Here is a 26,345-nt window from a genome sequence, read left to right on the forward strand (position 1 = left end):
ACAGCTTCTTTAACACAAATCCAAACATAGAGGCAATTGCTAAGAGTAGAGTCCTCAAAGCCATAGATGATAACCCTCCCCACCTCCCCCCGCGGGGAACCCAATAACACAAATAACTGGCAGAGATTCACAAAACATAATATGAGAATATATTACTGCTAGATACATGAAACCCAACAGGAGAAACAACAGAGATCCATGAAGTCAAGGAAAAACCATTGCAATAGGGAAATCCCTTCTTGTAACCATAAACATCCTCCATGGGTCATGCCATGGAGTCCGTTGTGGAGAAAATTCTCCAGACTATATTCTCTAGAGGCACCAGAGTTCCACTTCAAATCCACCACTGGTACCTCCCTAATCTGCCTGGACATTGACATGCATTGTTCATCGTGTAGGTGACACCCTAGAAGGGTTTGAAATCAGGGCTGCATGAAGAGGGAGGTGACAAATGCCTCTCCTCTTGTCTCGTTTCTCTCGCTTTCCAACTGATTTGACCAGATCTGCCTGTCTTTTCCCCCTCTCCCACAAGGATAGCCTCACTTTTTGTATTTACAATTTCAGTTAAGCAACTGTTACAGATGACAGCATGCCACAAATGTTTTTCATTCATTTGCAAATCACTAATACAATACACTATATCACCATTTTTACTTTTGTTTACACGTCAAACTGTTGGAGTATAACACTCTAATATAACTTGATGATAAGGAGTCCTTTATTATAATATGATAAATGTAATGGCGACATTAATATTAGTATGTTAGGCACAATTAATTAGGTGGTTAGGTTGTATGGGTAGTGCAACTACCCAATGATTGAAATTAAAAGGGAAGCAGTGCCATTGCATCAGTTGACTTCATTGTAATAAACACATTTTACATGAGTCCATTTCCTCGTCTATTCGATCTTTCTTGTATGCTTAAAAGTTTCACTCAGTATCAGAGATAAATTGAAGTCTCTCAGCCTGTAAACCTCTGGACCTATAAAGAAGTTGAAATTCAATGTTTGTGCATTGACAAAAGAGAGAAGGAAAAGTGATTGATGTATGTGAAATGAAAGACAAGCAATTATTTTTTAGAATTCATAAAATTCATAGAAAAGTGTTTGGATATTCTATTGGATAATAATGAATAGAAAATTTGTGGTTCCTTCCTGCAATGTATATTTCCCAATAATACAATGTATAGTTGATTTGTGGTTCAGATGCAAACCACAGATGGTTGATTTGCAGTTCAGATGGATGGACTGTTAGAACTATAAAGCGAATAGAAGATAGCCATAGGAATGAATGCGTTCATGCCCACCATAGAATTTTAAACACCATTGAAGTGATAGACACAACAACAGAAACACTGCTTTCTCTGAGTGTAATGCCCCACCTCCAGCCATCACCTCTTATCTGATTTTTGATTGGATGAAATCTAATTCAATAGCAAGATAGCAGCTGACAAAGAAGAAAGACATCACATTTAGAATTGCTACCCTATCAAACTTGAAATGCGAATCAACATTGAGCTAATATTTTTCAAGGATTAAATGCCATGCAATTATGTTATAGCAGAAGCACTGCCATGCCATGCCATGTCAGAGCAGCAAAATGCACAATATCAGAAAGGTGAAGATTAAACTGACAAGTTAAGCAAAATCCCTACAGCCTAGCCATATTTCAGATGGTCAGTCAAAATTAATCACTTGTAAAGAGGATATCCACCATTGAAACAGTGAATCAATGTCATTATCTGTAGAGAAACAATCTGCACAGACATGACTTCCAGCAATACAATGTAAACTGTTATTATCTGATTATTTTAATTTATAGGCAATAAGAAAGACCAGACAATTTTTATTTTCAAAGAAGGAGAGAGCAAATGTACACACCGTATGTATATAATCACAGACGGTTTATTATTATTTGAAGAAGAGGGGGGAGGAACATAAAATCTTTTATATATTTTCCTCAGACAATGAAAATCTCTCAATTTCAGAAACAGAAAATCTATTCTTTGAAGTTTATTTATACAATTCTTTCTTTGCATGAGAATATTTTGAGTCTTTGATAAGTTTACATGAGACTGGATATGGACCAGTTATCTATAAAGAAAGTTGAAAAAATGATAAACCCAAGGATACAAAAGGCAACAAATGATGGTGACAGAAGCAGATCGTGAATTTTTATTCTGAGTAGTTGAATTTTCAAGACAGCAGAATCAGAGGTGTTACTCAGGATTAATGTCCAAGTGATTTGGTAATTCAGGATTTGTGCAGATTTGGGCATTTGGGAACTTGGAGAATTGCACTGATTCTGGAGTTTGGAAATTTGAGGAGTTTGGAAATTGGGGAATTCAAAAAGTTGCACTGGTTCAGGAATTTGGAAATATGGGAATGCGACCCTAATGATGGTGATGAGACAACTTGATGGAGTGCCTGCTTGATTTTGAACTGGGGAGGAGTGAAGTTACTTAAGAATAGTTTTTCAATTCATGTTTTTGTTTTCACTTCGTATTGTATTGTCAGGAGGGGGTGTTGGAGTATAATGCTTCAATATAGCTCAATGACGACGAGTCCTTTATTATAATATGATCAATGTAGCAGTGACAAGAATATTCGTATGTTTGGCATAATCAATAATGTGGTTAGGTTGCATGTACTATGGGTAGCACTGTTACCAGAAATGGGATGGTAGACACCGTTCCTTGAAAAAAATGCTCTAGAAACGTGATGACACGGAAAACGCCGTTTTGTATGTTGGTTTTTGTTTTCATTTTCATTTTCAGATCTCAGAAATTTATCTTGTGTTTCCTTTTTGGGAGGTGGCTGCTGCATATCTTCAACCATGCCATTTACAGCTTGATCCAACCATGCCTTGAATTTCTGAAATGAACCTGTTTTTTTCTTGGGCACAGTCGTCATAGATGGAGATGGGTTTTCCTTTAGGTTTTTCTTCTCTGTAGATGATGCAAGTTGCAAGGAAATATTGGACTGATTTTAGTTCCCACATTGTTCACTAATTCAAGGGGATTGTACGATTTAATAAGTTCAGAGTCCAGAGAACTGGTTGTACACAGGATGCTTGGCGTTAGGAAATTTTCCTATCTACTCCTCAAATTTTTGAGGTAGATGGGATAAATAAAACCCTTTGAGAATTATCCTTCCGCTAGCATTTGATAGATAAATTCCCTGAATTCATTCACCGAAGCTACTAGATTTTGTAATGGATCTATTTTTTTTTCTTTTGGTTTAATTTTAAGAGTCGGATTTGAATCTATTTACTCGGTTGAATTCCTTGAGCATTGCGACTGTTGTTGTAACATATCTCTACATCATTTACCAAAATAAAGTTTTGAAATGAATAGTAACACACGTTTTAACTAGAAAAGATACCTGTGGCACATATATTCCTGGTTTCAAAGACAGCAAAATATTTATCTAGCTAGGCTTGTACAGAAAACAGTTAGAATTCTGTTAAAATTTTACAATGTTAAATAATGAGGCATGTTAACTAATCCATTATGTGATTATTACAATTTCATTTATGTAAAAAATGATTGTTTTGTTTTATGTTTTTCATATTTTTCTCTCTCTCCTTGTTTCTTGAATGCGAAACCTCCAAACTCTGTTTCTCGTCCCGTTGTCATTTCTCATTTCGTTTCCTGTTTCTCATTTCTGGTAACATGGATGGGTAGTGCAACTATCCAATGAATGAAATAAAAGGGGAAGCACTGCTATTGTATCTATTGACTTCACTGTAATAAATACATATATTTTACATAGGTCCGTTTCTATCATCTCTTCAATCTTTCTTGTATGCTTAAAAGTTTAACACAATTTTTTTTTGGATTTGATTTTGAGGGTGGCAAAATCATGCCACAACAGATGTGTATATTTATTACATTTTCTTTTGCAAACTTTTAATTTTTCTATTTATATCAATGATAAAAATGATCTTTCAACATATCCTTGCAAAGGGAAGGTTAGATTCTAAAATTCTTCCATTATATATGTGCGATGGATTTTATAGCTGCATTTATGGTAAGAATTCTTTTGTTGGAGTGTGGTGCAGGTGATATTGACTCCGACCCATCTAGCAATTGTTATGGAATATGCTGCAGGGGGTGAGCTGTATGAACGCATTTGCAATGCAGGCCGTTTTAGGGAGGATGAGGTGATTTCCTTTTGATGATTTGACAACTAAATATATGATCCTGGTTCATTTTTACTTTTTATTTTTGGTGCAAGTGTTCACATCTCTTCTATGTTTGCAGGCACGTTTTTTCTTTCAGCAACTTATTTCAGGTGTAAGCTATTTCCATTCTATGGTAAGCAACCAAGTACTATATTAAACACTGCTATTTGATGCTCTATTTAACGGGCAGGGTAATGTGCAATTTTTTTTTCTTAAAAATGCATTATGTGAACCTTGAATTTTCAGTTAGGGCACTTTAATTTAATAACAGCTTTAGGAATAAGACTTTTGAAATATTCAGAAATTGATGTTTACCAATAGAGATGCTCCTTTAATATATAAATAAGTTGTTGGGTGTGATGATCTAGGGTAATTTTTCCTTTGCCCTTGGGTTTCAGGAATTAGGTTTTTTCAAAAATTTCTTTTGCTCATTCAGACATGTCCATTCAGTAGTGCAATATAACATGCTTCATAATAATATCACTGTCTATTTTTCAACAATCCAATATTACCATTCATTCAATCAATAAGACCTCTGTTCATGATATCACTGTTTATTCGTACAAGTAATCCAATCACATGCAATTAATCTAACACGAAATTCCAAATCCACAAAATATAGCCAATGGTCAATTATACATTCAACTATCAATGACAAGAACTGCTTAAATAAACTTCGCAGACTAAACGGCGCACAGCTAGGGTTCTCTGCAGATTCTAATTGAATGTAATGTCCCTTTTTAAATTATTTTGGAACATGATTTATTTCTACATTTTGGGGCCAATTTTGGAGAAGATGGGGCCCATTCGATTTTATTAGGAGACTTAGGAGTTAGAAGTAAGTTATTTTGGTTTTGTTCACACAAGGAAAATAAGCACTTCCTAAGCCATTAGTTCGAATTGCATGAGAGGGAAAATCGATGGCTTAGTGACGGACCCACGAAGGAGCTCCACTAAATTTATATAAGGAAGGTAGCTCTCCTCATTTCATTCATCTTATGGGAGTATATCGATTTCTCTTTGGTTGCTCGAGTTGCTTAGTCAAGTCACTGGCTGTTTAGCACGAGTTCTTCAAGGGAAGAGCTCACCCTTTCTTCGGGGGACTTCGAGTGCCACCCTAGGAAGGTTTTCTTCATTTCTTTAGGAGGAGGATCACATTGTGATTCCCAGCAGTAGCATTCCCTTCCAGGTTGTGTGTATTACTGGGGGACATAATGGAGAGGAGGCCGAGTTCATTGGTGGTGCTTAGCAGTGGAGATTTGATGTGAGATTTTCCAGAGAGGAGGCTAGGGAAGATTGTCGGCATCTGGGAGAGTTTGGGAACCGATTGAGCTTCTGGCTTGGCAGTGTGACTTTCACACTATCTGGGCTAGCACCGAGGTAGCGTGTGGGAGCTCATTTGGTGGGTAGAGTATCAGTCCTTGAGGCTGAGCTTTGCTGTGGAGGTTAGAGGAGATATTTGGAGTGGTGTTTGCTTCCATTTCAGAGCTTGGAGGAGGAATTTGTGGTCATTTCTTGCAGGCTGTATTTCTGGAGCTGTTTGGAGGGTGTGGGCCATATAAGAGGTCGAATTTGGGAGGTCAAAATCCGGCCAAACCATTTTTGGGTTTTTGACAAGGATTCCAAATATAAAGTTTTAGAATTTTCTAAGCACCAGAAGTGGGGTTTCCAGCCGTATCTTTGCAGCAGACAGTGCAGAATTGTTGGGGATTGCACGTTGCCTTTGGGGTCAATTTTGGGAGGTCAAAATCGGGCCAAACCATTTCTGAGTTTTTGTGGGTTTTGGTCAAGGAGCTTGGGGCTGAATCTGTAGCATTTTCCGAGCAACGGAAGTGGATTTTCTTGCAATTTCTTTCCAGCCAGCAGTGTAGTTTTCTAGGCAGCGAAGAGCATTAGAGGAGCATACATTTTCCAGTACTTGATATCATTGTCTCATCACCTGGATTATGTCATGCCCAGGTGCATTCATCCATACTATTGTACTGCTCCATTGATTGATAAAATGGTTCAGTTGGTCCTACTTTTGGGGTTTTTATGAGGATGTGTTGTTTGTTTAAAATTTATGTGTTGTAAATCGTTTTTGCTTTGCATATCACTATTTATTTAAGTTTGGAACATTACAGTGGTATCAAAGCATGATCTTGGCCTAGTTGTGGGAAATTAGCCAGAAGATCATGGAAGCTTTGGGTATGAGTGCACAGTGACGGGTGAAACTGGAGACAAACCCATGGCTCAAGGGAAATCCAGTATGCAAAAATTCTAGGGTAGAATTCATTGGGACGATGAGAGGTTGGCCCAGTTGAGGAGGGTGATAGACCAAACCCATACTCGCCCTTACAACAAAGGCGTTAGAGGTGAGCAGGCTGTGGGAGTGAAACCATCTACATCGTGGGGGGAAAGTCGACCAGATCAGGGCACTAGATGTCCTGAAAAGGAGCAGACAGGACAAAGACGGTTAGAGGGTGAGACCAAGGGGCGCTTTTGCTCGTGGAGACCTGGCTTTAGATATCAGGAGCCTGAGGAGGAGGTTGTGCATGATGTTGAGAGCCCACAGGATGGTGAGGAGGACATTGATATACCCAGTGTGGCGTAGGAGTCGCCTTTATTAGAGACCTCTTTGATAGCCCCAGTTGACACCCTGGTGGAGAGGATAAAGCTTACTTGCATAGGGCCATTTATTGAGGGAGTGCCATCCCTGGACGAGATGCCAACAGTCGCTGAGGTATCTGGAGCCGTGACCGAGTTCACAGGTGATAGATGCCCATGACAGTTCCATCAGTTTCAGGCCGACCTTATGGCATTAAAAAGGAAGGCCGCATTAGTGTGAGAGGCGATTCTGCAGCAGAACGAGGAGTTGGAGGGCATGGGAGTGGTTTGTGCTGAGTCCACGACCAAATTGACTAACGTTGGGGAGCAGTTGGATTCCCTACTGGTGCAGCTAGAGTGCACATTGGAGCACGAGAGCAGCCCTCTTTGGGCATACATAGACGGCGTTGGCAACACTGTTAGGTTACCTTGGCCCATTGGACAGTGGGAGACAGATCTACTTAGTCAGATTGTACGTATTAACTAGGATAGCGAGATGAGACGACCTGAGTTGCACTGGGTGCAACACCCGCATGCTGGGGTTGTTCTATGTGCGGGAGTTCGTGCATTCAATCCCTCTCTTGGGTTGGGTGGCGAGAGATTCTGAGTTGGTACCCAATGGAGTGGACTATGGAGAGGGTAGTGGACCCAGGTTGAGCTCAACAGGAGTTTCCAGGCATTGGGGATGTTGGAAGCCCCGACTGACATTGGGATCCGGGAGGGACTACTTATCATTTCCCATGTATGCCAGTTGACTATGACTGGGATGGTGCAGTTGATCTAGTAGTTGAGCATGCACATTCGCTAGGGGAGTCTCGGTCAACACTAGTGGCCGACCAGTTTATGGATAGACTCTTTTGGTTTTTTTGGTATGGCATTTGTACATGGGATCACTGGGGGATCAACATACTCTGGCAAGAGTTTGTTAGAGGAGGTGGCATTGGTAGGCCACCAGATGATGCCTTGCTTGGAGGGCTCTTCACTTTTGTGCGGGGCACAGAGGACGCAGAGGAGCGAAGCAGTGGTGGCATCACTGCTGACACAGGGAGAGTCACTTCTCGGATCCCTCAAGGGGGATTTGGAGGGAAGATCCATTCATCGACGAGGATAATGATGCGATGGTGAAGGTGATGATACTGATCGGGAGTGGTTTGATACGTAGAGAAATAGTTCTAGGCCATCATATCCAGGGATGTGTGGGAGCATTTAGTGTGGAGCAATGGTTTGTAGATGTACATGGAGACACATGGGGGTGTGTCGTAGTATGTTGGACTGCGTTGTGGAGTGGGAGTGCCTCACAATGCATTGAGTACATGCGGGGAGTGACAGGTGCAGTGACACAGGATACAAGATGGTATAGACGTAGCCGGGGGTATCCAGTGGTGTATAGTGGCATGTCGAGGAGTGCGGCATATAGTGGTATGTCGAGGAGTGCGGTGGTATTTGGTGGTATGTAGTGACACATGATGCGGTGCAATGAGCTCTTGGAGCATTGCCTCCAGGGAGACTTATGGACAGGGACAGTAGGTGTACCATTGGATGCAACTCACCTAGGATCGATGAGGACATTGTCGAGCATTTGGGGACACCATGTTTAGTGGAGGCAGGGCCTTGAGGGAGTTATCAGTAGATCTGAGGCGGAGAGAGGGTCATCCGTAGGATTACTCTTGAGCATTCCGACAGACTCTTGATCATACTCTTTGGGACATACCCACCCATCATCCTCCAGTGTTGCTTACAGTCGTAGAGAGTTTGGTTTTTGCACTTTGACACTCTCCATTCAGGCAGTAGGGCATGGGGGACTCACCCTAGGCACTTGGATGAGACACCACGTGTCATGGGCCGAGAGGAGACTCTCCAGTTGAGACACTTGGTAGGTGAACGAGTTGACGGTTACAAACTTGGGGATGGCATGGTTGATTGTCGAGGTAGCATATGTTCAATCCCTAGGCTCACACTTGGGGAGGTGACCGAGAGGGAGTTACATGGTGCTTTTGCAATTGGACAACTGGAGGCGTTAGGGGAGCATGAGGTGCGGAGGACGGTAGTCCTTGTTGGCAAGATGATGCTAGGTTTTGGCAATACCCGAGCACATCATCAGGAGCTGGGATAGCAAATCTTGTTGTGTGATTTGGCAGGCACAGAGCAACTGGATATTTGTGGCACAGGTTCTTGATGCTCGGTGCCTACCTATTGGATACCTACAGGAGGCAGAGACGGGGCACTGAGGGGTCCCAATAGCTAGTAGCATATCACAACGACAGATAGAGAGGATTGGGGGTTGTGGACCTCCAGTATGGTTATGGGATCCAGGGATCCAGTGGATTGGTGGGATACTCCACTCCTTAGTGAGCATGATCGGGATAACAAGCGGACTGATTCATTCATAGATGGACACATGGGCGAGCATCGAAGTCCTCACGATAGGACAAGGCAGATTGTTGCTCAGGATTTGGGCTAGCCATGTAGTGATATGCACTGGCACTTTTGAGTCACTTTGGCAAGATTGGCCTAGGCTCGATCATCGCATAGATTATGGCCGAGAGTTATGGGAGAGGAGGTTCTGGTATGAGCATACTAGGCAATCATTCATCACCAAAGTTTCACGATGTTAGCAGGATAGGTTCCTTCCGCGATGGGCATGGGGATTTTGGCATAACAGGGCTAAGCAGTTCAACTACCCGTAGAGGTGAGTTGGTTTCTACAGGGGAGGGTCATCCAGATCTTCCATTTGGTTTTAGTGATTCATTGATGGTGTGGGGAACTTCACCGGTGTGGCAGGGTGATCGACAGGAGGAGATCAGGGGAGGCCTGAGTAGACGAGGGTTCACTTTCACCAGGATTGGATTGTATCTTCAGGAGTTTACTCTTCTAGTGCATGAGATGGACTACTCAGTAGGGAAATTTCATGGGTAGTTGGGTAGAGTCCGACTTCATCATGATGCTCTACTTATTGCTAGTATGCAGAGGGCTTCTGGTACCTATATCTGGTTGGATAGCGAGTGGAGCAAGGTGTGCTTCACATTGATTAGGATGGCTTGGGACCCTGGTATCGAGGGATTCCTTCATGTCGGGACAGTGCTAAGATTGGGGATGACTCAATGGTACATTTGGGACCCTGGTATTATTGGTGGTTACAGTGGTGATCAACAGTTAGAGAGGACACTTGTTCAGGCATTGCTTGAGGACAAACAATTTTTGGCGGGGAGGACTTTAATGTCCCTTCCTAAGTTATTTCGGAACATGATTTATTTCTACATTCTGGGGCCAATTTTGGAGGAGATGGGGCCCATTTGATTTTATTAGGAGACTTAGGAGTTAGAAGTAAGTTATTTTGGTTTTGTTCACACAAGGAAAATAATCACTTCCTAAGCCAATAGTTTGAATTGCATGAGGGAAAATCGATGGCTTAGTGACGGACCCGCGAAGGAGGGAAAATGGAGGGAAAAAGTGCTCCACTAAATCTATATAAGGAGGGTAGCTCTTCTCATTTCATTCATCTTATGGGAGTGTATCAATTTCTCTTTGGTTGCTCGAGCTGCTTAGCCGAGTCACTTGGTGTTTAGCATGAGTTCTTCAGGCAAAGAGCTCACCCTTTCTTCGAGGGACTTCGAGTGCCATCCTAGGAAGGTTTTTTTCATTTCTTCAGGAGGAGGATCACATTGTGATTCCCAGCAGTAACATTCCCTTCCAAGTTGTGCGTATCACTGGGGGACATAGTGGAGAGGAGGTCGAGTTCATTGGTGGTGCTTAGCAGTGCAGTGGAGTTTTGATGTGAGATTTTCCGGAGAGGAGGTTGGGGAGGATTGTCGGTATCTAGGAGAGTTTGGGAGGTGATTGAGCTTCTGGCTTGGCACTGTGACTTTCGCACTATCTAGGCCAGCGCCGAGGTAGTGTGGGGGAGCTCATTTGGTGGGTAGAGTATCAGTCCTTGAGACTGAGCTTTGCCGTGGAGGTTAGAGGAGATATTTGGAGTGGTGTTTGCTTCCATTTCAGAGCTTGGAGGAGGACTTTGTGGTCATTCCTTGCAGGCCATATTTCTGGTGCTGCTTGGAGGGTGTGGGCCATAAAAGAGGTCGAATTTGGGAGGTCAAAATCCGGCCGAACCATTTCTGGGTTTTTGACAAGGATTCCAAATATAAAGTTTTAGAATTTTTCTGAGCACCGGAAGTGGGGTTTCCAGCCGTATCTTTACAAGAGACAATGCATAATTGTTGGGTATTGCACGTTGCCTTTGGGGGTCGATTTTGGGAGGTCAAAATCGGGCCAAACCTTTTCTAGGTTTTTGTGGGTTTTGGTCAAGGAGCTCGGGGCTGAATTTGTAGCATTTTCCGAGCAGCGGAAGTGCAGTTCCTTTCCAGTCAACAGTGTAGTTTTTTGGGCAGTGCAGAGCATTAGAGGAGTAGACATTTTCCAGTACTTGATATCATTGTCTCATCACTTGGATTCTGTCATGCTTGGCCTAGGTGCATTCATCCATACTATTGTATTGCTCCATTGATTAATAAAATGGCTCAGCTGGTCCTACTTCTGGGTTTTTTATGAGCATGTGTTGTTTGTTTAAAATTTATGTGCTGTAAATCGTTTTGCTTTGCATATCACTATTTATTTAAGTTTGGAACATTACATTGAAAGACTTAAATGGAGTACCCTTGAATTTGTCATAGGAGGACCAATGCTGAATTCAGGATCTATTCTTCTGCAACCATCCTTAGCGTTTGCACAAACTACGAGATTTCTGCCACAGTTCCAAACAACTTTTAGTAGGGTCCGACTTCTATGTGACACTTCGGTCCTATTCTAGAATCCACGGATTGATATGATCTGCCACATGGATCATCTCGCACAAGATTACTCCAGAAAATTGCCATTTGCCTGAGAAGGTTCGGGATTCCCGCCTCACAAGGGTTTGGCTCCAATGACTTCAATTTGTCCAGATAATCCACCTTAGAAAGTTCGTTCAACTTCATGATAGTTTTGTCACAGACTGGCCCATAAAAGTACTTAGCTGTTCCTCAAAGAAAGAAATCCCCGTGCCAGAAAAAAGACAAGAAAGATAAAGAATTTTATCAACAAGGGTGGAGTTTTTCACCACTGAAATTGATAGGAGAAAAGGGGCCTTGAAACCATTAGAGCTAGGCTCAAGAAAACAGATGAATTGATCCACAAGATGATGATGATTTGATCTCAACTTCTCTCTTTATAGATTCCTCCACTGGCTTCAGGATTTGAGGGGTTGTGGGTCAACCCCCTAGTTTTGGGTTCTTTTGCACCGATCGACCCAACTTTTGCCTTAAATTGGGAAAAAATGTGTTTTTACCCCTTTATCTATAGCCTACGGGGTTGGATAGGCTATTTTGTCCCTTATTGACCTTCAATTTGAAGAAGACATTACAGTCCCCCTTGCCCGAAATTGCTTTCCGTCAAACAATTGCAGATTTGAGTGCTGTAAAATGTTGAGAATTCAAGTGTAGCAAGTTTAGGTTTGATTTCTCTTTACATGTGAATGTTTAATATCTTCATATTACTTATTTAAGTGATCTTCATCAAGCAATTATACAAAATGTTGAGTCTTTCAAGAAAAACAGAGAGACAAGAGACACTAAAAATTAGGCTCCAAGCCAGGGCAAAACCCCACAAGGGAGAAAACCCAACAGCAATCCTTGTCTTATAGAATTAGATCAAAATAAGATATTCAAGACCAAGACAAAAACTGCCACCAAAATTCCAAGTATAGCCCTCCTCCAGGTCACCTCCAAAGTCAAAGTTAGCATAGTTCAAACATGCCACTTTCTTGAAATTTTGGCCCCTGAAATTTCGGGCCTTCAACGAGCTCTGAAATTCAGCTTTGCAACTAGCTCTGAAATTCGTCCTCCTTTCATTGAAATTCCTCCACGTGTGCAAGCTATTTCTCTCCCTCTTCTTGGTCTATTGTTCCTTCGTTGGGTGCATAAGATGTATGTGACGATGAGTGAGTGTGTGTCCCTCAAAGTGATCGAATTGTTTTCTATATATATCTGTCCAGGAGATCAAATAGGTGGTTCTTGGAGGCCCAGGCTGACTTGTTCCCAAGGAGGGCCGACTTGACAATTTTTAGTGGACTTTGACTTAATAAAATTCATTTTTTTTCTTACAAATGTCCAAATGGGGCATGACTCATGTACATTTTCTTTGACTCATAATAAATTCTTTTCGACTTTATAAGCATGAAGAACATGCTATGACCAAAAATAAATATAATAATGAATATAATAAGTACATCAATGATTGTTTTACATTACATTATGAAGACACCCACTAGTTACATTTTCAACATAAAATTTGTTCTTCCCACATGTTGTCCTCCTCTAACAGATACTTCCATCTAATAACATATTCTGGAATTACTCACCCTCGTAACTTCTTTTCTTGTATGGCCATGATTGTCTTTGGAATCAATTCTAGATGTCCTTCTTCATCTAATAGTGGTAGTTTTGTGGTGACTTGCTGTCCCATAACGTTTTTGGGAATGACAGATGGAAGAGGTTACGGATTCTGCTATCGCTCGATAATTCTAATTCATATGCCACTTTGCTAACCCTTCAAAGAACTTTGTAGGTTCCATAGAATCTTGCTTTCAACTTTTCTGCACTGCTTTTCTTTAGCATAGGTTGTCTATAAGGCTGCAATCTCAAGAAAACAAGGTCTCATACCTCAGAATTGCATTTCGTTCAATATTGGTTTGCGTACATCTTTTGCCGGTTTTGAGTAGCCTACATGTTTTCCTTGAGCATATTGAGAATGTCCCGACTCTCCTGTATCCAATCTTTAGCAATGGGTGCCTTGCTGTCTCCAAAAATCATGTCAATAAAAGATGGTGCATCATACCCATATAGTGCTTCGAAAGGTGTCATCCTAATGGATAAATGGTAAGTGGTATTGTAGCAATGCTCCCCAATTTACAACTATTCGATCCATGCTTTTTGCTGACCCGTCACATAGTTATGTAAGTACCTTTCAATCCACTTGTTCACGATCTCTGTCTAACCATCTGTTTGTGGGTGATAACTAGTGCTAGGGGTTAATTTTGTTCCCACTAGTTGAACCCATAAACTTGCGTTCCGTTCGATGTGGGTATGTGTACATCTTTTGCCGGTTTTGAGTAGGTTTCATGTTTTCCTTGAGTATCTTAAGAATGCCCTGACTCTCTTGTATCCAATATTTAGAAATGGGTGCCTTGTTGTCTCCAAAAATCCTATTGATAAAAGATGGTGCATCATAGCCATATAGTGCTCTGAAGGGCATCATCCTAATGGATAAATGGTAAGTGGTATTGTAGCAATGCTCCCCAAGGTACAACCATTTGATCCATGCTTTTTGTTGATGTGTCACATAGTTACGTAAGTACTATTCAATTCTTATGGATATAATTATGTAAAAGTAATAAATATAGATAATAAATAATAATCACAATAATATGTAATTAATTAAAATAATAATGAGTGAAACAAAGAGGCATGTCTCTACAAACATGACCGTTCGTGAAAGGGTACTTACCTGGCTATATATACAGGACCCTCACTCTCAATTGTATCATCATTCTTACTCATACATTTTAATATATATTCTTGTATCCTAAATGGAGATCTACATATTCCAAGTTTTTTGGAGTATTTAACTTGAAGAACGAACTTTGTTCGATCCGTCAATCCTCTTGTTCATGATCTCTGTCTTACCATCTGTTTGTGGGTGATAACTAGTGCTAGTGGTTAATTCTGTTCCCATTAGCTGAAGAGTTCCTCCCATAATACACCCTTGCTGAACATTTAGATGATCCATCAAATGAGGGCAGGGATAGTTTACTTACCTTGCATGTGAGCTTAGAATGAGGCTGTCCTTTGGGTTTATTTCTGTATCTGAAGTTACTGTATTCATTGGAATTCGTGGAAGCTCGCGTGTTTTTTTCTTGTGCTGCATACTCCCGAAAGTATTCGTCCAACAGTCTATTTGGATCAACAGCTTCTTGGTTTGCTGTGGCTTGGTTATTTGTGAATTGAGGGAGTAATGGTTGGTTACTCCTTTCGCTGGTTGCTTTGGTGTTGTGTGTATAGGGGGACCAGGGTTATGATTCCCGTTACCTCCAGTGGTGGTTTTGTTGTTGCCAGCAACATTTTGGTTTCCTATGAGATGAGTCAACAACTGAGTGAGTTGTTGCTATCCTTGAGCCAATACTCGAGCTATATCTTGTTGCCCTTGAATCAAATATTGTTCTTGCAGTTATATACGAGTCATTGCTGTTGCCCTTGGAGTATTGCATTTAGCAAAATGCCAGGATCCTGTTCTCCTTGCTCCACTCTTTCCCCCATAGTTGAACGATGGGTGTTCCTTTTCTTTCTTACTGTGATGTTGCTGGTATCTGCTGGAAGCATACAAGGCTCATGAACTCACAAGCTGGCAGGACGCTTGTTCTCTGATACCACTGTAATGATCTAGGGTAATTTTTCCTTTGCCCTAGGGTTTCAAGAATTAAGGTTTTTCAAAATTTTCTTTTGCTCATTCAGACATGTCCATTCAGTAGTGCAATATAACACGCTCCATAATAATATCAGTCTATTTTTCAACAACACAATATTGCCATTCATTCAATCAATAAGACCTCTGTTCATGATATCACTGTTTATTCATACAAACAATCCAATCACATGCAATTAATCTACCACAAAATTCCAAATCCGTAGAATATAGCCAATGGTCAATTATACGTTCAACCATCAATGACCAGAACTGCTTAAACAAACTTCGCAGACTAAACAGCATGCAGCTAGGGTTCTCCGTAGATTCTAATCAAAAGACCTAAATGGAGTACCATCTGTCACAGGAGGACCAATGCCGAATTCAGGATCTATTCCTCCGCAACCATCCTCAGGGTCCACACGAACTACAAAATATTTCTGCCACAGTTCCAAACAACTTTCAGTAGGGTCCGGCTTCTACGTGACACTTCAGTCCTGTTCCAGAATCCACAGATTGAAATGATCTGCTACAGGAGTCGTCTCGCACAAGATTACTCCAGAAAATTGCCCCTTGTCTCAGAAGGTTTGGGATCCCTGCCTTAGATGTGTGCTTCAGCCTTCGGTTTGTTGGTTACAGACTGCCTCAGGAAACTTGCGTTTCTGCCTCGGGTAATTTTGGTGTGCCTCAGTCTTGGTTCTGTTGGCTACAGGAGCCTTGTCTGTCTGAAGAAAATAGCGTTTCTGCCCAAATAAACTTGAGGCTTGCTTCAGGCGAGTTCTCACAAGGGTTTGGCTCCAATGACTTCGGTCTGTCCAGATAATCCACCTCAGAAAGTTTGTTCAATTTCAGGATAATTTTGTCACAGACTTGCCCAGAAAACTAATTCACTGCTTAAAAAAAGAAATTTCTGTGCCAGAACAAGACAAGCAAGATGAAGAATTTTATCAACTACAGTGGAATCTTTCACCACCGAAATTGATAGGAGAAAAAGGGTCTTGCAACCCTCAGAGCTAAGCTCAAGAAAACAGATGAATTGACCCACAAGATAATAATGATTTGATCTCAGCTCCTTTCTATTTATAGATTCCTCCATGGGCTTGAAGATCTGAGGGGTTGTGGGCGCAACCCCTAGTTTTGGGTTCTTTTGCCCCAGCCAACCCAACTTTTGCCTCAAATTGGGAAAAAATGGGTTTTTAACCCTTTATCAAGACTATAGCCTATGGGGTCGGATAGGCTACTTTGTCCCTTATTGACCTTCAATTTAAAGAGGACATTACATTGGGTCTTTCAAATTCACAGAATAGGCTAAGTAGATATTATGTATGGTTGCTGAAAATAAGTAGTTCTAATAAATTTGATAATTTCACAGATAGGATTTCAAATCCTCAGAATAAGCTATATAGATATTATATATGGCTAATGCAAACAAATTGTTCTAATAAATTTAATAATTTCACTGATATAATTTGTGGGAGATGAACAACACTAAGATTTTCCCTACCTTTGTTTCAGTTGCAGTATATTTATGTTTTATGAAGTGATTTGATTTCACTGCTGTAGATGAAGTTGTCATCCTTGCTTTTTGGTATTCTTTTCTGGTATAGAAACAGTAATGATTGGATCTCTTATGTCCAGCAAGCATAGTTGCACTGGGGACACTCCCCCACCCCTGAGTTGCCTCTGTGGCCTTTCCCTGTCTGCAGCTGATGGGTGGATGGCAAGTGGTGTTGTCTTTTTCTTGGGGACATAGGGGACATCCTTTCTGTCATTGTGGGGACAACTGGCAAGTGGTGTTGTCTTTTTCTTGGGGACATAAGGGACATCCTTTCTGTCATTGTGGGGACAACTGGCGACCCCCTATTGAAACTAGCACATCTGGCTCCAGTTTAGGTAAAATGAGCAAAAAACAAACTCTAAACCAACTATAATTCAAGTTACTTATCCAGGTTTCGAGTTATTTCTTTCTTTAGATTGGCTGCCCCTCCCTGCTATTCAAAACACAACATCATACACCTTGGAGTGTTAATTTTCTGAGTTTTGAAGCCTTACGGAGCAATATTTTCCAGCCAGGTTGGAGCTACAAATTGTAGCAGTGAAGATTTGACATGGGAGTTGGAGATTGGTCCATCTACATACTCTTTTATAATTTTAATTTAATAGATCAGTATTTTTTTTTATCATTTTAGGGAATCATGAAATTGGTGTATGTTTCATGTTTGCTCAAAAAGATGATGATCATGCGTTATGCTCATTTTCATTGAATTTCCTTCATTTAGTTTATAAATTTAAGGTTTAATAATTTGGATTTCATTATTTATTGTCTAAATTTTCCATATTTAGTTCATAATGTGATAATTTTCACCGTCTCCTTTACCCATCCCCTCAAAATTTGGGGATAACTTCTAGTTGTCCCTTCAAAATTTGAGGCTAACTTCCAGCTGTCTCCCAAACTTGTTCTCCTATCCGTTCCTGAAATCTCGTGCAACATAGCTAGCAAAACAATGCAACCATTTCATGCAAATAAAATTCTTAGGCTGACCTTGTTGACCCATGATAATTCATGCATTGATCAAAATACATCTTTTCATTGCATTCTTTCCATCTCATCTAGGAAATATCTTACAGGCAATTTGCAATCCAATGGTTTTAGAAATCAAACTTAACGATCTACAAAAATTTCTGAGATATTTCCATAACTTTTAATTTTTAATGCCATTTTAAATGTTTTGTAGAAGCTAATAATAAATGCTACTTTTCTTAATAGACTGTGTCACTCTGTCCTTTTGAACAACGACCACTTATCTTGAAATACTAAAGTTTAGCAATAAATTATACGTCAAATATATCTTTCCTTGAAGATTTTTTCTGATTTTGTCCTTTCATTTTTAGGGCATGTATGTGTTTTGGTATTAAAGCTTAGTGGAATTTGAGATATTAATGTAACTGCATATAATATGAAATAATAGACTTTTCTACCATGACCTAGCAAAATTGCAATGTTCAATCAATTTTTATGTGATTAAGGCCCTTGTTACATTTATACTCAATTGGATCTCATTAAGATGTTATCATGTTTCGAGTATACAAGTTTTTTCACTGTCGTTAGAATTAAAGGGATTGATTTTTGACTTGGAAATTACGCAGCAAGTCTGTCACCGTGATTTAAAGCTGGAAAACACTCTTTTGGATGGAAGTCCTGCACCTCGTCTCAAGATCTGTGATTTTGGCTATTCCAAGGTACTTTTCATGTACCTCCAACTGGAAAATTTCTTGTGCTTGTAGAAAGATACCCTCCAGTTTATTTTTAAGTAATTTAAGTTTGGATATGGCTTCTAAATGCGTACCATTTTCTTTTAGTCTTCTGTGCTTCATTCACAGCCCAACTCAACTGTTGGGACACCTGCATACATAGCTCCAGAAGTTTTGTCCAAGAAAGAATATGATGGAAAGGTAAGCAAGGCTGCAGGAAAATTCTGCTTTCTCCCTGGTCTAATTTATCAAAGCAATTCTGACTTATCTGATCAATAGCAGCTGATGATCACTGAATTAAAAAAAATTGAAATGAAAAGATGTTTACTTTGGCTTCTGGATTTTGCAGATCGCAGATGTATGGTCGTGTGGTGTGACTCTTTATGTTATGCTCGTAGGAGCATATCCATTTGAGGATCCTGAGGAACCAAAGAATTTTCGCAAGACCATTGGTGTAAGTGAATTTTGATTAGGGAATAATGGATAAGCCTTAGCATGATCACCATCTATATATTGACAATCAATACATTTTGGATACTGAGTCTTTTGGGATGTGTTAACATGTTTTATTTCACATTCATGTGCAGCGTATAATGAGTGCGCAATATTGCATACCAGATCACATTACATCCGAATGTCGGCACTTGCTTTCTAGAATTTTTGTTGCAAATCCTGTCATGGTCAGTATCTTTATGTGTACCCTTTACTTGCAATCGGTTACCAAGATTGCTTGGCCTTTATAAAGGCTTTCTTAGTACTTTCTAAAAGTTAATTTTTTTTTAGATTCTTAGAAAGCTGTATATTGTAGTTTCTCTAAATTAATACTTCTTTTGAACTGGTTTAATGTGATGCACACAACAGCGAATAACAATGACTGAAATTCAGAATCATGAGTGGTTTTTGAAGAATTTGCCTGCAGACTTGTTGGATGCTCATACTAGCAATCAATACGATTGTGCAGACCAACCTGCACAGAGCACTGCCGAGATTATGAGAATTATTGATGAAGCAAAAATTCCTGCATTGGGGTCAGGGTTAGAGCAATATTTTGGAGATGGTCTTGATTCCGATGATATGGATCTGGACGATGACGCTGACCTAGATGATGATAGCAGTGGGGAGTCTGTTTATGCTATGTAAGACTGTTTTTTAGAGATTTTTCAGTGGATAGATGACATCTTTGATTTCTGCATAATAGGAGGATTTATGGAAGTTATTCCTCCCGTCTGCTGGCTTATCTCTGTGTGCCATGGTATATAATTAACTGCTATATGTACTGGATTGGACTATGAAAGCACTAGCTTTGTTCCGGTACAAGCAGCAGTAGCTGATGTAAGAGATCTATCTGAGGCCAGGATGGCCTGATGTAAAGTATGGTGTGAATCGTGATGTTTTCAAGCTCTTCCTTGCAGAGGGAAACATGCTAGAGATGTAAATTTATATACAGGATTTCCCTGTTATGGGAATACGTGCATGCTATTTTTATACTTTAACTTTATCGGAATTATTGATTAGAATATATGGATTCCAATGTTGTAGTGATATTCAATGGTAAATCAAAATCTCGACCATGAGGAGCTTGACAAATGTGTGGAATTTGTTTTTGAAGAGTCGGGATGTATAGCTCTTTCTTTGTATAAATGTGTAAAAGTATGTCACTTCTAACGGGAAAGAAGGTATGAGTATTGGAAATGGAATGCATTTCTGAAGCAAGGATTCGGGGAACACAAAATCAATCTATCTATAAAATGGTGTGTGAGTTGTGATGCCATTGTTTTATTAAGATAGCGGAATGTTCATATAGATGTATCAGTAGGAATTTTCAGATTCCACGATCTCTCTGATGTCTTTATAATCTTTTCTTCAAAAAGTTTGTCACGTAACCATTGACACCCGATTAAAAATAAAAATTGTTTTTATGGTATAGACTGGATATTCGAGTATAACATGAAACTATCAGACACCCACAAATTTTAATGTTTTTATTTTTTATTTTTTTTTATTTTTTATTTTTATTTTTATTTTTTATTTTTATTTTTATTTTAATGATGGATCTTATATTTCATTATTGAACAAAAGAGAACACATCAATATGTTTACATCAATGAGTCAAAGTATCAATATTCAGGCTACCTCTTCTTGCATACATAAGGAGAGTTGGCATATCTGCCTCAATCCTGGTTGATAGACGCTGTAAATTACAAGTGGGGTCAGGTGGCTACCCAGTAGATGCTGCAGGACATCTCCTTTGCTGCAAAAAGAAGATTCACTATTAATCTTATGCCATCCCAAACACAATTACGTGCTTGTCTGACCATCCATATAGCCCAAAAGTTACTCTTCTCTAATGGAAGGAGGTTGCAAAGGGAATGGATGCTTGCCAATCTTGTGGCATCCCAAATTCTTCTAGGCGTGTCCAACCACCCATCCTTTCTGCCCTTAAATATGACCCCTTCCCATGGAGTGGCATACACACCAACCTATATTTGGAAAGCTATGGCAACTTTGCAGCTCCATGACATGCTTAACTATTTTTGTTTCGTGGCAACTCATGCAGCAACTGTTTGTAACGCATGCATAATGGAGACTGCTTTTAACTGCTATCCTATTGTTGTGACCTGACTACCCAAGCACACTAGATTTGATGAAAGAGGTGGATTTCCAAATATCTTGGCATCAGCTAACTTCTTTTTCTTGAATAACCCATCTTTTATTAAGGTCTTTAACGATTGGGTCAATTTTCTAATTTTAGAATAAAGTTAATTAGTTATGTAGCTGACGAAGCACTTTCCATAAAGCCATTTCCAATTCTTTGAGTTTGTTCCTATACATCCAGATTCATCTTGAACAAGCTAATACGCGTAATGATTTTACGTGTCCTCGATTTATTTAACAATGCTCCAAGGAAAGTAATTACGCAAATTTTTGTGCCGTATATTTCCAGACGACATGGGAGACCTTTTTCGGGCCAAGCTTCTTAAAAAGAGGGGAATTAAACTACTCTATCGTTGGTTAAGGGAAAGGTCCAAATTGATTTTATGACGAAATCTCACATCATTTGAAGTTCATAAAATGCTACTGTATTTCTTTTATCATTAATTGGTCAAACTTGTGAAATCCTAAAAAATTAACTAGAGGCTTTGCAAGCCTCAATTTTGTCTTGATATTTTGGTAAAGTGATGGTATTACATGCTCTTCACTAAGGGTTAAATCCCTTGAGGCATGCTTTGTCTCTCACAGGCCTTCTCATCTATGCAAGTGAGTTTGTTTCATGTGTGTTAAGCAAAGTGTTGTCATTGATGTCAAGTAGTGTTGAGTTCAGAGGGGGATTGTTGAGCAGGATGACAGTTGGTTGTAATTGATGTCAAGTAATCATTGCAAATGTGTTTTTGGTGTTTGCAAAGTTTTGTAGTGATTGCAGATTGCTAGATGTATGATCTAATAACCTATGTTTGAAGGCATTTTGTTTGCAGTGGAGTAACTCAATTGCTCTTGCAAAGTATATAGTTGAATGGTCCTCTCAGAGACCTTTCCAATGGTATATGGCACTTAGAAAATCTCCCAAGGATCAAGGAGAAAAGATCTTTTGAAGTTAAGGAATGACTGAACACTTTTTGGATTGAAGTCATCCGCGGGCATATTCGGGCCACTAGCATATCCGGATTAGCACACCATGGAACGAACAATCGAATATCCAGATTCATCCGAGAGATGAGGAGATCTGGGGTGCAAGAAACTATTGAGGAATATCCAGAATGGTGGCAACGTCCAGATCCCTCTGAACGAGTGAAGAATCTGGGATGAACAAGTCATTTGGGCTTGCGGGAAATCCCATCAGGAGTATGTGCACAAGTGCAAACTTGGAAAAGTCTCGGATCCAAATTGGCCTACGGCAGAGTTTCGATTGGCCTAAGGTTCCACACAGCGGCGGGATATCTGGGCATTTGACCCTTGGAAAGTTTATGAAGAACATAAAAAACATCCCGGACCCCGGATTTGGTTTTGTAGCAGTACATGTGGGAGTGTTGACAGATGGCAGAATTATATTGGATGATAAAGGATGAGTTGGCATAGATATCGTAATGACGTCAGCTTGATGATGTGGCAGGTGACACATGGCATGGGGTTTTGGATTTTACGGTGGCACCACTCAGATGTGGCGTGATGATGTCATCATGACATAAGCATGACATCTGCTAATGATGTGGTGAAAGCATTCGGATTTGTGCCCAAGGGTTGGTTTGTGAACAGTTTTTAACTTTTTAGTGTTAATAAAAAATCCGAAAAAGCTGTGACTGGGCGGGGGCTTGAATCAGCGTAAAACACTAATGCGACATCTGGATGATCCGGGAGCAATGTACCATTCAGTGCATTTGGCAATCCGAGCAGCCAAGCTTGTTGCAGATTTGGCTTAGTGCCAAAATGCTTCGGATGCTAGATGCAATGCAATGGGATAGGCTCTGTTGTGGCAGGGTTCCAAAGGCATATGATATCCGACCCATATACAAATTCTGGGGGTGCAGGGATTTTGCACTATGACAAAGTTTAAAACACTCAAGACCATAGTTGGCGGAAAATCACTTATAGCATGTAGAATCGGACTTTACAGATTATGGAGCTAAGTGCCTTTGCAGCTTTAGTGTAAATTTCTCTGCGCGTTAAGGAAATTTGGGGCTCGACAGGTAAATTTTGGTGTTCTGTGTGTAAATAAGGACGAAGAGTGAGAGCGCATGTGAACTGTCAGCCTGGTGATATAATGAAAAACTGAATGCTGAGTTTAAGTGAAAAATTGATGAGGACCGAGACTGTTAATGCTGTAGCTGAGAAAAAAAAGCTAAGAATGCAAAGTGTGTGGAGTTGTGAAGATCTTTTGCAAGAGAATGACTGGTGGAGAAGAGGTGTTAGCTGCAGCCGACCAATAGAATGTATTGTTTGCATGCATTGTTGTAAGAGTGGAGAACCTATATCAAATCTGGGTGAGTATGTGCTGCATATTAGAGAAAAGAAGAGACCAATGAAACTCAAACGACATGAATATGAAGAGTGTGTAACAACTGTCCACGCATCAATTGAACAACCAGTTTGATTTGGAAGAGGAAGAGATGTGCAATCTCATATAAAACTAGGAAGGATAATTGTTGTTGAGAGGACAACAGACAGGCAATCTCGATATGAATGAGAGAATAAAGGGAACGGTTAGACTAGTAGTAGATCTGGAGTTGCAACTTGGAGAAGACACAGTTTCTAAAGATAAGAAGTAGAGTTGGTGACTATAAAGATTGTGGAGATTGCAGATCTATGTAGATCTGCAGTGACATGCGCTAATGAGCAGGTTGTGCTAATGAGATCCAGATGTTGTCAACCTGTAGGGAGGCCAAGAAAGCCTGTAGGGGTCAAGAAAGCCTGTAGAGAACCGAAAGAGCCTGGAGAGATGTTGTAGAGAGAAGATCTGAGTGCTGAGATAATATCTAAGACAGAAAGGTTGCTGCAGAGGACAATGCAACAGAGTTGTGAGATATCTTCCCGAGTAAGAGTTGAAGCAATGAGAGCAACAAATACAGATATGAAAGTGAACAAAGTACCTGTGGACCGGGTTTGAAAATGGATGAAAAAGGGATATGCTAGGTTTAGCACTTTGGTACCTGCACATCAAGGAGTAGGTGCTTCCTTCAGGTAGAACCCTGAAAAGAAAGGGGATTGGTGCCTCCTGCAAGTAGGTGCTTGCAAATTAGGGAGTTGGTACTTCCTACTGATTGGGGCCTATTGGGTGCTTGCAAATTAGGGAGTTGGTGCTTCTTGCAAGTTGGGGCTTGCAAATCAAGGAGTGGTTGCTTTCTTCTAGTTGGCATCAGTAAACATGATGTAACAAGAAGTTGAAGCTTACATATTGCAAAACAAATTAAACACAATTGATGGTTTTCTCCCTTTATGGGTTTCCACATAAAAACCATTATTTCGTACGTGTATGATGTCTATGGTTGTTGCTGTGTGATTTATGTATTGTCTACATGGGTATTTTCTGAAATTTTGAATTTGTCTATTAATTGTTAAAATTGGTTATAATATTGATTCACCCCCCCTTTTAGTGTTATCCTGGTTTCCAACAATATGCACGGGGCAAAGGGAAAGTCTTGGGTAAATTTGTTGAAACAAATACCCCCTACATATGCCCTTTGAGCCGAAGGGATTTCTCTTGTGTTATAAGCCCACCAAAATTCATTGTTACACTCCTAGAGCTGGGAGGAACATGTTCACCACAATGATAATAGAAAACATCTCATGAAAAATAATATGAACTCCAAACATATCATAACCTAACTATTCATTTAGTTGTGAGCAATGAACCTTGAGTTTATATATCAATTAAACCATGTAATATAATACCGTATTGTTGGGAAAATATCACATTGTTGTCAATTCCTTAAGACCAACATATGAACTCCAAACATATCATCGTCTAACTATTCATTTAGTTGTGAGCATTGACCCTTCAGTTTGTATATCAATCAAACCATGTAATCTAATGCCCTATCGTTGGGAAAGATCACATTGTTTTCAATTGCTCCATACTTCAAAATATATTATTCTAAACACTAGGAAAGGCTTCTTGTTTGTTGCAAGTACACAAATTAACAAAGGAACCCCAAGATTGCTTGAAGCCTTGGAGCTTAAGATCACTTTACCTCCAAACGCCCTTCCAAGCAAGAACCATTGGGAATGAATTATGTATTCCCTTAGCATGTATTGTGACCATACACGATAGTCATGCCACGTGCTATCAACCATGTAGAGTCATGTGGAATGTTCCATTCTCCATTTTGTGACTTAGCAATGTTTTCAACTTAATGAGAAGCATTGAGCCCACTATTAAAGGGAATTTGTCTATCTATTTAGGGTTAGTAAAACTTGACACTTGAGCTGATTATGTCATCCACAACGTAATTTTTGAGAAACTTAACCCTTTCTATGTTATTAAAGTAAATATTAATTTAATAATGGTCAAGCAGGTACCAGACTTAGTCATTAATAAAGTCAATTGGACTTTAGTATTTTATTTTTTTTGTCTTATTTCACTCTAGTGTGTACTTTGGTCTATCCTAGATTCATAGTGTATTGACTCAACTCCATTGTAAACTTTATAAGAAAACTTCTGCCTTAAGGGTGCATCTAACATCAATACCATATGGCATTAGAGGTATGGGACCTTCAACTTGACCTACTCTGTGAGTTGACATGAGAGAAATTGGTAGATGGACTTTTGGACATTTGGTACCAAATCCAGGGATATCGCTAAATAGGGGAGCAACATCGTTCATGAAGGGCAAGCTTGGAGAGCACAAAGAGTCCTCCAACTAGTTCATGTAGACATTTGTAGACCAATGATCACAACATCAATCATTGATGCCACATATTTCCTTTTGTTTGTAGATGATTAAGGTAGGAAAACGCTGGTGTACTTTTTGAAAATAAAATATGAAGTGTTTAATGAATTTCAAAAGTTCAAAGCCTTGGTAGAAAGAGTCAGGTTACCAAATTACCTCTCTTAGGTATGATAATGGCGGCTATTCCAAAAGATTTAATTACTTTTGTACTAAACATGGGATTTGAAGACAATATATTGCACCCTACACTCACAATAAAAATGGAGTGGTTTAGAGGCAAAACCGTACCACCACAAAAATGGCCAGGTGTATATTTTAGAACACATGTATTTGATAGGTCTATTTGATGATGTGTTAAAATATCCTAAAACAAGCTATCTAAACCTGTAGATCAAATCTAGTTGTTGGTAATATTAACCTTTGCATGCAAAGGAAAATGAGAAAAGCAA

The 26,345-nt window shown here is 39.9% G+C and overlaps 1 protein-coding gene across 1 annotated transcript in view; it reads left to right on the top strand.

The window, feature by feature from the left end:
* The window catches only part of LOC149150697 (serine/threonine-protein kinase SRK2A-like), a 77,484-nt gene extending 57,428 nt beyond the window's left edge, over positions 1–20,056 (top strand). The window contains exons 4-10 of the mRNA XM_089441045.1: positions 4,064–4,165; positions 4,266–4,319; positions 18,410–18,502; positions 18,623–18,715; positions 18,864–18,968; positions 19,102–19,194; positions 19,376–20,056. Coding sequence (XP_089297171.1) covers positions 4,064–4,165; positions 4,266–4,319; positions 18,410–18,502; positions 18,623–18,715; positions 18,864–18,968; positions 19,102–19,194; positions 19,376–19,654 — 819 coding nt within the window. The 3' untranslated portion in view covers positions 19,655–20,056. The remainder of the gene's footprint in view (positions 1–4,063; positions 4,166–4,265; positions 4,320–18,409; positions 18,503–18,622; positions 18,716–18,863; positions 18,969–19,101; positions 19,195–19,375) is intronic.
* The last annotated feature ends 6,289 nt before the right edge of the window (positions 20,057–26,345 follow it).

This window comes from Pinus tabuliformis, chromosome 9, assembly GCF_031772625.1.
Source record: "Pinus tabuliformis cultivar Carrire ecotype Pingquan chromosome 9, CPIR1, whole genome shotgun sequence".
NCBI classification, from domain to species: Eukaryota; Viridiplantae; Streptophyta; class Pinopsida; order Pinales; family Pinaceae; genus Pinus; species Pinus tabuliformis.